This window comes from Aspergillus melleus (assembly GCF_016097325.1).
Source record: "Aspergillus melleus strain CBS 546.65 chromosome Unknown contig1, whole genome shotgun sequence".
NCBI lineage: Eukaryota > Fungi > Ascomycota > Eurotiomycetes > Eurotiales > Aspergillaceae > Aspergillus > Aspergillus melleus.
Genome location: NW_025763370.1, coordinates 3,924,894 through 3,938,542, shown reverse-complemented (window position 1 = coordinate 3,938,542; position 13,649 = coordinate 3,924,894). Strand labels below are relative to the sequence as shown.

General features: G+C 50.0%; 4 protein-coding genes across 4 annotated transcripts; all 4 read right to left on the bottom strand.

Moving 5' to 3' along the window:
* Positions 1–283: 283 nt before the first annotated feature.
* On the bottom strand, positions 284–1,717 carry LDX57_001397 (putative mitochondrial carrier protein; the record flags this gene model as incomplete). The annotated part of the gene is made up of 3 exons (XM_046083039.1): positions 284–1,035; positions 1,101–1,398; positions 1,511–1,717. The coding sequence occupies 3 exons, from the start codon at positions 1,715–1,717 to the stop codon at positions 284–286; spliced, it is 1,257 nt and encodes a 418-aa protein (XP_045938996.1).
* Positions 1,718–4,793: 3,076 nt separating this feature from the next.
* LDX57_001396 (uncharacterized protein) lies at positions 4,794–5,190 on the bottom strand (the record flags this gene model as incomplete). Its single annotated transcript, XM_046083038.1, has 2 exons — positions 4,794–5,133; positions 5,180–5,190. The coding sequence occupies 2 exons, from the start codon at positions 5,188–5,190 to the stop codon at positions 4,794–4,796; spliced, it is 351 nt and encodes a 116-aa protein (XP_045938995.1).
* Positions 5,191–7,771: 2,581 nt separating this feature from the next.
* On the bottom strand, positions 7,772–8,323 carry POM33 (uncharacterized protein; the record flags this gene model as incomplete). The annotated part of the gene is made up of 1 exon (XM_046083037.1): positions 7,772–8,323. The coding sequence occupies one exon, from the start codon at positions 8,321–8,323 to the stop codon at positions 7,772–7,774; it is 552 nt and encodes a 183-aa protein (XP_045938994.1).
* Positions 8,324–10,302: 1,979 nt separating this feature from the next.
* On the bottom strand, positions 10,303–12,191 carry aspB (septin AspB; the record flags this gene model as incomplete). Its single annotated transcript, XM_046083036.1, has 4 exons — positions 10,303–10,938; positions 11,014–11,480; positions 11,560–11,841; positions 12,188–12,191. 4 exons carry the CDS (start codon positions 12,189–12,191, stop codon positions 10,303–10,305), a joined length of 1,389 nt encoding a protein of 462 aa, XP_045938993.1.
* Between the last annotated feature and the right edge of the window lie 1,458 nt (positions 12,192–13,649).

Sequence of the window (13,649 nt, the reverse complement as noted above, 5' to 3'; positions counted from 1 at the left end):
TATGTAAATCCGTACAATGCTATCCAATCCTCTCTCTTTCTCTCTCTCTCCAAATCAACCAGAAAATGTAGTGTGCATATACACACACGAAACAACCCATAGTGGAGAGATGACAGGAGAAATCAAACATTATAAAAAATCAAAAATAAAAATTCATGCCACAACCTTTCCAGAACGCCCGATCCTCTTAACCATTCAATGTGCAAAGTTCCGGTTGTGGTGCCATATTATCTACAACCGAGTGGCCAGGCGTCTCCTGGCTGACCCGAGAGGCTCGACAGAATTATAGCGGGTTCGTCTCCCCGATGCTCTGGTATTCTTCGAATTTCTTCAACAAGTATTGGTACAGGACCAACATCGTTCCGCTCTGAATGCTGGTCCACACGCCTCGAGGTCCGACACCGCGGAACCAGCCCCGGATACCTTCCGCCTGGTAGATCATCTTCAAACCGGTGAAGAACGAAGTAGTATCCAGGCGAGGGGTTCCGGGAGGAGGCATCGACGTCGACGGCGGAGAAGTGGAAATCGGTCGCGAATGCGTTCGGAGGCTCGATGACGTCGTCTGAGATGGCGCATGCTGCCGGGGACTCTCCTTGACCGAGGCGTGTTCGGTGGCGCCTTTCGGCGGACTCATGGTCTCGGGGTTTTGTTGCGTCTGGACGCGGGTTTTGACGACATCCATCGGACATGTGATCACGCCTGCCATTCCACCGGCGGTCGCCGCGGTCAGGATCTCTAACCCAAGTCCAATGTCTCGAGACCCCATCCATTCAATGGCCATGCGGTGCTCCTGCTCGTAAAAAGCAAATTGTAGGGCCGAAAACGGGAGGTCGCGGAAGATAGTCGCCTTGTATCCGTAGAACAGCGCGGCGACCCCCTCCTGTCGGACAATCGTGCGAAAAGCGTCTGTCGTGGAACGGTAGTTGTATCCCGAATAAAAGTAGGGGTTGTTGTAGCGTCCCTGCAATTGCATGCGAGTTTTCAAGACCTCCGAAGGGACGTAGACGATGGATGCGGCGAGATCGGCAAAGAAACCTGGGAGCGATCCTCATCAGTACCGAGCGTGTTTGACGATCTCTAAAGCAACAATGAACTCTTACCCCCAGAAAGATAGGCAAGATTGGGATTGATCCCGGCGTCCAGCATCCGCCGCTTGGTGAACTCATAAACTCCGAAAAAAGTCACCGTTCCCGGGAAGGAGCCGAGGAAGGCAGGCGTCACGCCGCCGTAGAGACCTCGAAAGAACCCTTCTTGTCGATAGATGGTCGCATAGGATGAGGTCATGGACGTGTATTTCGGAGGGAAGTGAGGGTCGCCCTGCTGTCTCGTCTTGACTGTGTCGAGCGAATGCATGAGCATATCACCACAAGTACCGCCAGTACCACCCGCAAGCATAGCCTGTACAAAGCCCAGTCCCGGGGTCAGCCATCGACAGTTCCAAGAATATCGTTCCAGGCGCACATGGACAAAGATCATATCCAGCGGACGACGGTAGACCGATCAAACATACGTGCAAATACGGAGGCCGGGGCTCCTCCTCGTCTGCTATTGAGGCAGCATCTTGGGCATGAGCGCCTCGATGCGTCTTCACTTGACCGGAACCATGGGGAACGTGTTCGCCGGTGCTGGCGGTCTTCGAATAGACGGCCGACGCAGGGGAATCCGAAGGTGTCTCTGTCGTCGTAAACAGGCCAAACACACGCGAGGTCAAGCTCATTGCAAGAACACCGCAACCCACCAGATCGGTGCGCGGACCAGACCTCGGGGGGTTTGGTTGGGATGCGGCGGCGACGTTGGGCTTTCCGAGGAGGACGCCACCTACAGCGAGGATGACGGCGGAAGGGAAAAGACAAAGAGGGGAGGTCGAAAGGCGAAAGTGGACGGGGAGGAGAAGGGGGATTAGAGGAACATCAACGACAGTGGGGAAGAGGGAAGTAGGAGCATGGCACCTCTTGAGGGAATTATCCAAAAAATCTTTCCAGATTGGCGCAGCATCAACAGCCCCGAAATTTCGGTCGGTTTTCCCTTTTCTCCGCGCCCGATCCCGAGTTTTATGCCTCAGGCATGCATTCTGAATAATCGCGAGAGCCTTCAGGTGACCTTCAGGTGACCTCCTCTACCCTACCGCTGCTCTCCTAGAACTCATCTCTAGATGCATCTACTCAGTAGACATCGTGTCCTCTCGAGCCTACAGGGTATTGAGGAACCCCTTCGATTCCTCGGATTTCTACAATCTGCACCCTAGAGTGGACCCACCCCAACAGATGGCACTAGCATTCAAACAACGTCATCGCTTGGACTTGCGACATTTTCTATCAAATTACTTTAAAAGCTCGTGTTAGAAGCTAGAAAAATTGATGAAGACTACCTAAAAAGGCTCTACTATATTACTAGTTAGTTCGCCATATTTATAGTGGCCGCTCGTTTACCGGATACGTTAACTAGTCCTGCCACAATGTAAAAGCATCTTGATCCTTAGGCCGTCAACCGCATCGAATTTGGCTGTATAGTGCTGCCTAGCGAGCGAATGTGACTATCCGGTGTACCTGCATTGTCGAAGAGTTCAACACAAAGAAAGGTGCAGAGGTTCAGCGGCATACTCCGCGTTCTCTGTTCATGTATGTAATTTGATGTGCCGAATCAAGGATCAGGAGGGTTCTAAGAACTGCCAAATTGGGAATGGATTACTACAAGATATGCCGGCTGATGTTACGTAGAAGCGCTATTGGCTGGTCCTTTACTCTTAGAAAGCTTGGAGGGGATTTCATTAGAGGATAATGTGCAACCTGCAACAGAAAAATGTTCGATCAGAGTGGCTCGCGAGGGAACTCTCATTAAGGGAGTAAGGTTGAAACGGATCGTTGAACTGTGACGGAGGAACCCATATTAAATGCTAAGAGTGATAGTATTTAAAGGCCATCGATGACCTTTGTACGTTGTAAGTCCACCAATATCTACTTGAGCGTGTTGCAATAACTGCAACTTCGAGCTAACATGGCGGGAAACACTGTCGAAAAGCTTCCCGTCGAGGTGATCTTGGAGTTCATAGACGGTCTGGACCCAGTCAGCATCAGCAAGTTTTCGCAGACCTGCAAATCCTTATATGACCTCTTGTACCAGCAGAGAAAAGAAGCCGCAAGGAGACATTCTGGTTTCCTCGAATCCCAGGAGTGCTGGGAAGCAAGACGACCACCTCCGCCTCCTCCAATTGGGCACTGGGACTTCAATCGAATAGTGAATAATTTTCCCATCTGGGATCCGACTTGGCGAGATATGCGCCCAAGATACGGCCTGACTGAAGGGCCGGTCACGCACATATTCTTAGCTCTGCATGAGGGGCGTGCCGGGGCTCTTCGAGGTTACCTAGAAGCTGGTGCTGATCCTAATAGTGTTTGGAAGGGGGTGACACTAATAAGCGAAGCGGTCTGCTGTGAAAATACGGACTGTATCAAGATCCTCTTGGATTATGGCGCCAGCCCGTACTCCTTAGACAGACTGGAAAACGGAGAGACAAGGACTCCGTTGGCTCGTGCGCTCCACTTTGTCTTTCGACACGCCTTGCAAGCTCCAGGGATTAGATACAGTCCAGTGTTTCATCGCATATGGAAACCTGAGTTTGATAAAACCACCCGCCTTTTTGAAGCTGGATTCAAGATTTCTAACGTTGATGAAGCTAGATACTTATGTTATCAAGTCAACTTCCTTGAGGTTATCAAACTTGCAGTGCAAAAAGGGACAGACCTCTCAAAGTTGACGAAGGATGGCAAAGGCAATACGATATTGCATCAAGTGCTCGATTATGCATGGAGATACCCTCATGATCTCTACAGATTCTGCATCCCAGGGACGGATCTAATTTGCTACGACGACATTGAGAGAGTTGAATGGATCATCACACAGTTTCCTGAACTTATCAATGATTTTGACAACGAGGGCCAGGTCCCATTCGACAGGGCGGTTTCCAGCATAGTCCAACGATCTGACATTGCCAGGCTTTTGTTCTATCGTGGAATCGAATTGGGATTCCCAACAACAGGTCAGCATACTTGGTATTTTGACTTCATAAATGGGCAGCTTGACTACTACAAGGTCGATTTGGTCATTGAAGCGAAGCAAGAGCTGTTCAAATACAGATGCTTGTTCTGCAATCGCCGGTGTTCTTGTCGGATCTAGTGGTGAGGTCTTGGTTGATCTTGCTTGTTGGGATTTGAATTGGAACGTTTAGGGATATTGGAGAGTACAATACCTAGAGAATTTAAGTCAAACATCCAACGCCTTTGACAATATCGCCAGACTCTGTGCTACAGGGCACACGTCGCTCATCTAACATGGGGAAATATAACCGCGAAGGCCCAAATGAATGCTTGGCATTGCTATTTGGTACCGACCCTACGACGTTCTTGAAGCTCAGAGACATAATGTGACAATTTATCAAATGCCTGAGAAGGTCATAAGAGTGACATTTCCGACAGAATGAATTCCTCGCTGATTGCCAGCGAGTTTTGTACAGTCTTGTAACATGAAATGAATAGACACAGTAACTCCAAAAAGCTCAAACGCCAATGCTGCCCAATGCTGTTCCGTCTGTGGTAGAGTAGTTCTAGATACCACGTTTGTCAATCTTACATACAGAGTCTCACAGAAAAGGGCAACATTCTATGAAAAACAAAAAGGTGCAAGTAAAGGAGAGGTCTTTCCATGCTTTACCCATCCAACTCCCTCCCTGCTTGCGGTGCTAGTTCGAGGGAGTTGCAGTTTGCACACCGCAGTCGTACGCGGGAGGGAACTGGCATTTACCAGGTTTTCCGCGAAATCATGATTGAGACCTTATTTGGCGCGTTACCGAGGTAAGGCAAGGAGAGATTTGGTGTTGAAATGACATCCTGAAGGCTTTCTCTCAGTAGCTTACGCACCTCCGTCGCACTCATGTTGAGATGTTCCCGGTTCAGACTCCGGAGCACCACCTGTACTGGGGTCGATCTGGCATAGTCGACCTGGACTGGGGTGGTGGCATGGTCGGCCACATGCTCAGGGACGAGAGCTAGGATCGCCTCTACCACTTCTTTGTCGCTCTTCATGACGACAGTTGTTGGGATATCGTAGGTCTTGTCCTCGATCTCGATGTAGCCGTCACTATCAGGGGTCAGTCATGATCATCATACAAGAGGAATGTGCGTACTTGTCGGTCATATTGAGAGATGTTTCAGAGTTGATATGAGACATCAGGGATTTTGCAGGCGTGTCTCTCTCCAAGGTTGGTTGAAAGTCTCGCGGCTTGATACGTTGAGTGATGGAAGCAGTTTGATTTGCCTTTGCGTGCGAGGCTTCAAAGGTAGAAGTGGAGGTTGAAAGTAGGAGGATGATAGTATTTAAATGGGAAAAGGGAGTCAAGGGTTTCGTAAATGAGTTATTTGATCGGGGGCTGAACTTGGCGTAGATGGGCTTGAGGTAGTTGAATGGGTGGGATGCTTTTCCCTTTTTCTGAAGTGCGAGGGGTAGGGGGGTGGGAGTTGGAATGGAGTGCACGAGCAAGGCCGGGGTTTGAGGTCCTTTTATGTCCGTGGGGGCTCCTAAGGCAGCGTCAAAAGCTCTACGTAGCCAATAGCCAGTGTCATGTCTAATGCTGTAGCAATAAAGGGACCAGTAGCCAATGACTCAGCTATTGTCTATTTCGCACGAAGCACGGCGTTGTCACAGATTATTGCTGGGTCAGTGAGCAATGCAGCCTCAGTGAACCGTGGAGCCAACCGGATGAACCAAAGAGAAGATGCAAGAATAGACTGTTCAGAAAGAAGGCATTTACAGGTTATCAAAATAGATCATGCTATGTTTGAACTAATGTAGCAGAAAGACATCTCCATCAATATGAAATGTGAAGCTATCTATAAACATATTGTCTTCAAAGCCTCCCTTCCACCGCACGAGACCAACGGGGGTGTTTGGACAAGCCCATGAAGGAAATGAGTCATCAGCAGGATGTCTCAGAATGTCTCAAAGCTCAACATGGGAAGCACTTTCTTGCGCTTCCTATTTGGAATTCCCCTGCGGTTGCTCGATTCCACTTGAGCTTTGCAAAAAGACATTCTTTTGCCCATGTTTGATCATTAGCCTTTACCCCAATCACAACCAGATCAACAGGGCAAGCTAGTGGGACACTTGGTAAGCCAGGCGTTTCGTATGTGAAGCTTGAGGCAGTGCTAAGATAATGAGCTCCATAAGCAACCTCTCCTTCAGGCATGATATAGCGATTTTCCGAAAGAGGAAATGTCAGTTGATACTCCAGAAAGAGGAGCAGACAGGAAGGAAAGCTTACTCAGTAAGTCCTCTATATAGCTGAAACGGTTCCACACAGACAAAATGCTAAGTGAACTTCTGCTGACTTCCTGATGCTTAGAATCGCATCGGGTTTGGTTGTCCGGTCTTCTCCCCCTTAGCGCTACCGCATCGCGAGAAGGGTTCCGTATATCCCGCACCGTTCAGCCAGCCCTGTGGGGGTCATGGATATCTTATATATGTCGAGGACCACAAGATAACTGGGTCAACCGGCAAAATCTCGCACACCACTTTATGTCCATAAGGGTTCTGCCTTCGATCGTGTGGATGCTGAGCTCCAGTGCGGTTTACGATGACTTCATTTCTGGGAAACGGTTGGGTCATCAGGTTCTCGATATCTCTAGACAAAGACACCTGGCTGCATAAAAGGGGCATGGAAGGAGAGCTTCCGTCAATTTAAAGAAGCGCAACATGCTGGGACACACGACGGAAAGGCGCCCAGGCGGTTGAATGCGTGGACACAACAAAGATAGCAGCTGGGCAGCGCTAAGGTGACTGGAACTGTGAGTGGGAGCTGACCGAAACCAAAGACTACCAAGTTGTTTTTTTGGATTGTTTACTATGCTCGACTAGGTGTATGTGAATGTTACAACATGCAGAGTTAAGATGTCCACTTAAGCTTTCCAATCTAACTCGATTAACCGCGATTCTGCATTTACCGAGATATACGGGTCCTAAACCCTCTTTGAACTAGTTGAAATCTATTACAGGGCCAAAGGTCTTTCTTCAAGCCCGATTTCATTTGAAATACTTCTAATTATGACAATATTGGGGTAGATTTCTAGCCCTAGGGGGTTTATTCATCTACAGACATCTTAACACCTTACAGGGAATAGAAATGGTTCGGCATTCCCGGTTTGACCAAACAGATCCATTTCATTCATCCATGTTATTCACTTTCTAAGCAAGAACCTGCAGAGAGAAACTTCACTCATAAAACATACAACGCACAAAGACGTGGCATAGGGCATAGAGTAGCAAAAGGAAAGGAAAGAGACACGAAAGGAAAAGCAGTGGCAGCATCAAATTACTCCGCACAGAAACACTCTTGAAACCATTCGCATTATAGCTCGATCACACACTTAACAATATCAAAAAGAGGGCGATCAGGAAACGCAAGAAAAATAACAATAAAATTGAGTCTTGAGGCGTTGCACATTAACCATTTCCCCATCCTCCATCAAACATACCCCTACCATTTCTTTCTCCAAATATACGTCATCCTTCATTCAAGTATTAAACAAGCCACAGGACCAACCAAAGTCAGAGCCAATGACATCGCTTCGTTATAGGTAGATACTATCAGGCACCTCGAACAGACAGGTTTCCATGACGTCAGGCAGGTCGGAGATAGTCCGTCTAGAACCACTCTCACATTGTCATAATCGCCCGACTTCAAAAAAACTCGTCCACAATCCTTCCCTTTCTCGGTTCCCATTTATTGCGGCTTCTTGGCATCCGCCTTGCCGATCAGGCGGCCCAGGTCAGTGGATTCGTAAGCCTGGCGCACGATGCCCTTGAAGCTCTCCCAGCCCTGGCGCACAGCAGGGGGGGTGCTCTGGTGGGAGACGGAAGCATCAACACGGGCGGTGAAGTGGCGAACGCCCTGCTGAACGAACGTGCTCTGGCTGTATCTGGCGCGGAAGAAGGCGAGGTAGATGAACAAGAGAACGAAGCTTCCCTTGGAGAAAGTCAGGATCGAGACGACCAGGCGCAGCAAAAGCATAATTTCAAGCCCGGCGACAAGGTCCATGCTGGTATCGTAGTACTGCTTGACAAATCGTCCGATGGTCTCGGCCAGAGGAGACTGCTTGGGGGCAGGCTTGGGGGCGCTAGGAGAAGTGGGCGAGGCAGGGGCGCCACCCTGAGGAGGCTGCAAGGTGGGGATCAGGTGGGCACGCGAGTAGGTCGCGACGTGGAAGACCGAGTAAACGGTGAAAGGAAGCAGAGCGAGCGAGATTTGACGCGAATACAGCCAAACCAAGGCCATACCTAACACAACAAGTTAGCCACAATCGATTCTCCAGCCGCGGGAGGGCTGTCGAAATTGTCCGACATTGGACCCTGCGACGTCTGCTACTCACCCAGGTACTGCACGTTCTCATCACCAGCAAGCTTCAGCGCAATGCTGGGAGGACTGCCCTGGAGACGGCCCCGCGCGATATGTCCCTTGTATACCACAATGCCATATGTAGCCGCCGCGGAGACGAACGCGAGACGATAGGCGGCCTGCGCGGTGGAGGAATAATAGTTGAAGGTGAGGTAGGACAGGAAGTAGCGGAAGACGGAAATCAGCAGCGTTACATGTCTAAACTCCGTCAGTAAGCGACTCTATTCGCCGTCACGGTCTCACCGCGAGGTATCGCGAAACCAGCGGCTGCCATTTGCCGATGGCCGGAGGAAGTTGGACGCTGCTGGGCGAATAATATGGGAAAACATACCCGGCAAACCAAGCGAATCTGCCGACGAGCCAAGTGGTCAGTATTTTTTCCTTGCTTCGACTTGGATCATTGAGTGAAGCACTCACTGTAGTGTTTGGGCCAGAGCCTTGAGTCTTTCACCCAAAGGTAGGTGCGCCGGAGGAGGAGCCATTGTAGCGATACGTGTTCGGAGATGGCGGTGTTGAACGGAACGAAGCTAGAAAAATGGTGGATAGTGTCGGAGAAGAAAGAGGAACAGGGAGAGGACTAGTGGAGCGAAGAGAATGGAATTGAGCGGTGGGAGAGAAGGTCGATATCCACTAGTCTATCGTCTTTTGGGTAAATTTATTTTGGGAGGGAGGCTGGGCTGGGCGGGGAGAGAAAGAGAGAGAGGGAGGGAGAGACCGAGAGAGAGAAAGGCGGTGGTGGGAGGACAGCAAGCGGGTTTGCTGGCGCCTCGGTCTTTCCCGACTGTTCGGCTGGTGACGTCGGGACGTTGATGCAACGCTCCGTCATACTATTTCTAGTTCTACATTCTCCGCAATTCAGGAATAGACGTTTTGTTTTTCTTTGGACAATGGTCTAGTCCTGTTCTAAAACCCGGTGGTACAAGTCCTCGTCCAACACCAGTAGACACCTGCAGACCTTCAGGTACCAACGCCAACGCTGACCACAGCTGATTTCCTTTTCGGTCATCTTTTGAGGCCCTCGAGAAATCCCTACGAGATACTGGTCGTGATATCTATGACAGGCTGATTGCGCAAACACTTCAAATTGACAACTAACAAAAACTGCGAAGATGAAAATAAACACAATAGGAAAAGGGAATGCGTCCAGAAATGATGGTCGGAGGGTGGGTCAGGTCACTAAAAGGTTGTAGTAGAGGACACAAAACGTGCACAGAAGATATAATGAAGAGAGAAAAAGGAAAAAGAAAATGGCGGCGACAGGTAAAATAGAACAGGATGCCACGGGGGAATAAGAAACAGGCGGGACAAGGTATAGCGTAGGCAAAGTACATAACAAGAAGCGAAAAAGGGACAAGACGTGAATGAGGCCGGTTTTTTACCCCCGTGTGCATCATCTTGCAGAAAGTTCCAAACATGGACATCGCTCGCGTGTTCCAGCACATTCTCCTAGTCATTTCCCCCTATTGTTATTAATCCGACTGTCGGTATGAGAACGAGATGCAGCTTTCTTTTTTGTGTTTGGCGTCTTGCAACCACCCAATTAATAAGAGAAGAAGAAATTCACAAAAAGATGTAAAAAAAGCGCAAGAGTCATTACTGGAAGCAGATAAGAGGAAAGTATTGGAGGGAACGTCGGGGGTGAGAACAAATAAACACAAGAGAATGAAGGGAGAGAGTTGGGGTGAAAAAGAAATGGACAAAAAGAAAGACAGCGCTCGATCAATCGACAGTCGTGGAGAATCAACCGTAAAATCACCAGAATGCCTCCGACGACCACATACATCCCATGAGCAGCAGTCCGTCACGTTGACCCCTGCAGAGAAGCACCGGGAAACCTCCAACGGACTTGCGGTTTCGCTTTAACGGAGAGAGAATCCCTTTCTCTTCCCCTTTTCTTCGATCGGACGTCCGCTTTCGAGTCGTGATTTCTTCTCTTCCAGTTCCTGGCGCTGCCGATCCAGTTGGTCCTTCATCTCGCGATGTCGAGCATATAGCTCGTCCTCGCTCTGTTTCAGTTTGCTTTCCTTCTCGGCCACCTTCTGTTGGAAGACCATCTTCATCTCGACCTCCATCTTGGCGAGTTTCTGCTCGTGGAGAGCGCGCTCCTCCTCCTGCTTGACGGCGGGGTTGACCTCCTTGAACACGCTGGGGTCCTGGGCGACACCCATCTGGGTAAGCTTGTCGGAGCGGTAGTTCTCGTACAGCGAGTTGTTGGTGTGTTCCTTGAGCTCCTCCATGTGGGTGCGGATCAACATCTGGCGCAGCTTGACGAAGTCGCAGTGCTCCTCGTTGTCGACCTCGATGAGACCCCAGGGGTAGCTACGGCCGCGGACCTTGCGACCGTCGGAGGTCGACACTTCCGAGTTGGCACCGACGACGGCGAAGGGCACCTTGGACATGATCTCCTGGTTCTCGGCGATAGTTTCCTCATCGTCGAGCTCGTAGCGGGGACCCTCGAAGATCTGGATGTTGTGGTGCTGGATATCGGCGAGAATCTAGAAAAGGGGGGGGAACAGGCCAGGTTAATAACCCACTATCAGAAATTCAGGGGAAGAGAAGGTCTATCATACTCTCTGCTTGAAGAGGGCGATCTCCTCGTCGGTGAGAGTGTCCGCCTTGGCAATCACGGGAATCAGGTTGACCTTGGTGTGCAAGCGGCGCATCACTTCGATGTCGAGAGGCTTCAGGGAGTGACCGGTGGGCTGGATGAAGTAGACGCAGGCGTGGATACGGTTGTCGATGATGTTCGTGCGGTTCACCTTGTTCTCGGCTTCCAAGAAGGCGTCGTATCGCTGCTCGATGTTCTCCACAATGGGGCGCCACGAGTCATCGTTGTTCACGAAGTCACCAAAGCCCGGGGTGTCGACCACGGTCAAGCGGAGACGCACGCCGTTCTCCTCGATGTCTGCACTGATGGACTGGATGGCCACGGTCTTGGGGATGATGTCGTGGCTGGGACCGGCGGGCTCCTTAGGGGGGTAGAGGGAGGTGTTGAAGAGGGTGTTCACAAGGGTGGACTTTCCGAGACCGGATTCACCTAGTTAAAGCAGATCAGCAAAGCCGTCCCTCCTCCAAATTGTTCGTATGGCTGTTATTCCTGGGACATAGAGACTCACCGACAACCATTACGTTGAAGTTGAAACCTTTGCGAACACTCTTTCGGTGCCATTGGTTGGGCAGGTTGGCAAAACCAACGTAGCCAGTCAACTTCCGGCGAACGACGTTCTTCATATCTGTTGCGGCCTGAGCGACAGCCTTGGGGTCCTTGGAGCTGACAGTCTGGGCATTACCGGATCCCATAGGGTTGCTACGCTCCACGAAGGGAGAGCCAGGCTTGCTGCTAGCGGGGGATTCCATGGCCGAACCGGGGGTCCCGTTGGAAGGGGGAGGAGGCGAAGCTGCATCGGCGAGAGTAGAGTTAGTAGTGGTCTGAGGATCGGGATAGTAGCTGCCATCCGACGACGATTCCCTCCTAGGCGAACGAGACGAATGGCTCTTGGATCTTATCGGGGGCGAAGAGTTGAGGCTTTCTGAGTCTGGGACTTGCGAGCAACCCTCCACAGTCTGACGTCTAGAACGCAACATCTTGTTTTTTTTTTTTCTTTATCTTCTGTTTACTCGATCGTCACAAGGCGCGAGTGTCTGGCGGTTCTGTTCACGACGGAGGGAAGGTCCACGGGATAGGAAAGCGGAGATGAGATGGTAGAAGGATGAGATGTGGTGCCATAGGCGACGTGAGCTTACCCATTGTGAAAGATTCGGGATTTAAGATCTAGAAGCGAGTGTCGAGAATGAGACTTTTTTTTTCCCTTTCCCTAATCAGGTCGCACCGAGTTGGTTAGCATGGGGATTCCTTGCAGACCGGAATTAAGGGGAGGTGGTAAGTTTAGACCGACGCAACGACGGGCAGGCAGGAAGGCATCGAGGGAGAATTGTGGCACAGGGAGCCAAAGGTAGATCAAAAAGCCACCATACCTTGATGAGAGAGTTCACTAGAAGAGTTTAAGAGGGACAGGTACAAGTGACCACGATCGAGGGAGACCGGGATACAATAGGGGAGGGAGGAAAGTGGAAAAAGCACAAGCTCCGGGGAGAGATTAGAGCGAGGAGCCGGGGGGTGGGAAAGGTAAGAAAAAGAGATATAAAAAGAAAAAAGACACCAATGAAGCAGCGAAGGAGAAAAAGGGAGGATGAACGAGAGAAAGAAGGCAGTAAAGCGAAAGCAGGGGAAGGCGAGAACGACTGGACCTGCGGAGTGAATTGACGGGGTGGAGGATGCGAGAGTTGGTCGTTGGAGAGAGAAAGGGGGGGACGGGCAGAAGAGACGGGACTAACGCCGACTTTGGTTAACCCTCGTCCCCTGGCGCTAATTTCTCTGACTTTGGTCTTTCTTTCTTATTTATTATCTGTTCGTTTACAGAGTAGTATAGTGTTCTGCGATTCTCTGAAAGGATTGTTCAATTGAATTGAACAATTTGAACAACGGCTCCCACAGAATACACCATTCCTGTCAACGGTCGCATGTTTTCCCCCTGTCGAATAACGCTCCTTACCCACCGGACAGGTCAACTGCCCGGCATTGAATCAATTTCAATAGATCCTCAGTCCGTCATTTCTGATCTGGGAAGAGAGACACTAATCAATCAGATGGACAAGGCAATACAGATCATACGCTCAGTGACTAGGTAACTACACCGTAGTTACCCCTAAAACAAACACAAACAGTCCCATGGATCGTAACGTCTCCTGACCCATACGTCCATGTTCTTCGACTGGCAAACAATCTCGACAGAGGCAATGCCTTGCTTGCTCTGGCTCGAGAGAATTGCCATTCCGCCCGAGTGGTTTGTTAGAGACTGCGACTCCGTGCAACTCGATGCTATTCATAGATAGCTGGGTTCTGGTTCTATTACCCTTTACTGCAGATACCTTATTCAGGGGATCTCTTCATACAGTTATTCCCAATTGCTCATACTGAGGCAGATACCTACTAACTACACCTGAAGTCAGTAGATATCTGGCCCCGTAATCAGATACCAACAGTCGGTCTCGGTAACGACGTTACTCAAACATAATTAAGGGGCAACTTATATACAATAATAATGGATACGATGGTTACCTCCTCCTGGGTTACAGATAGAATAACAAAACCACAAAATAAAAATAAAAAATGAATAGTCGCCGGAGATCTCATGAACAGAAAATG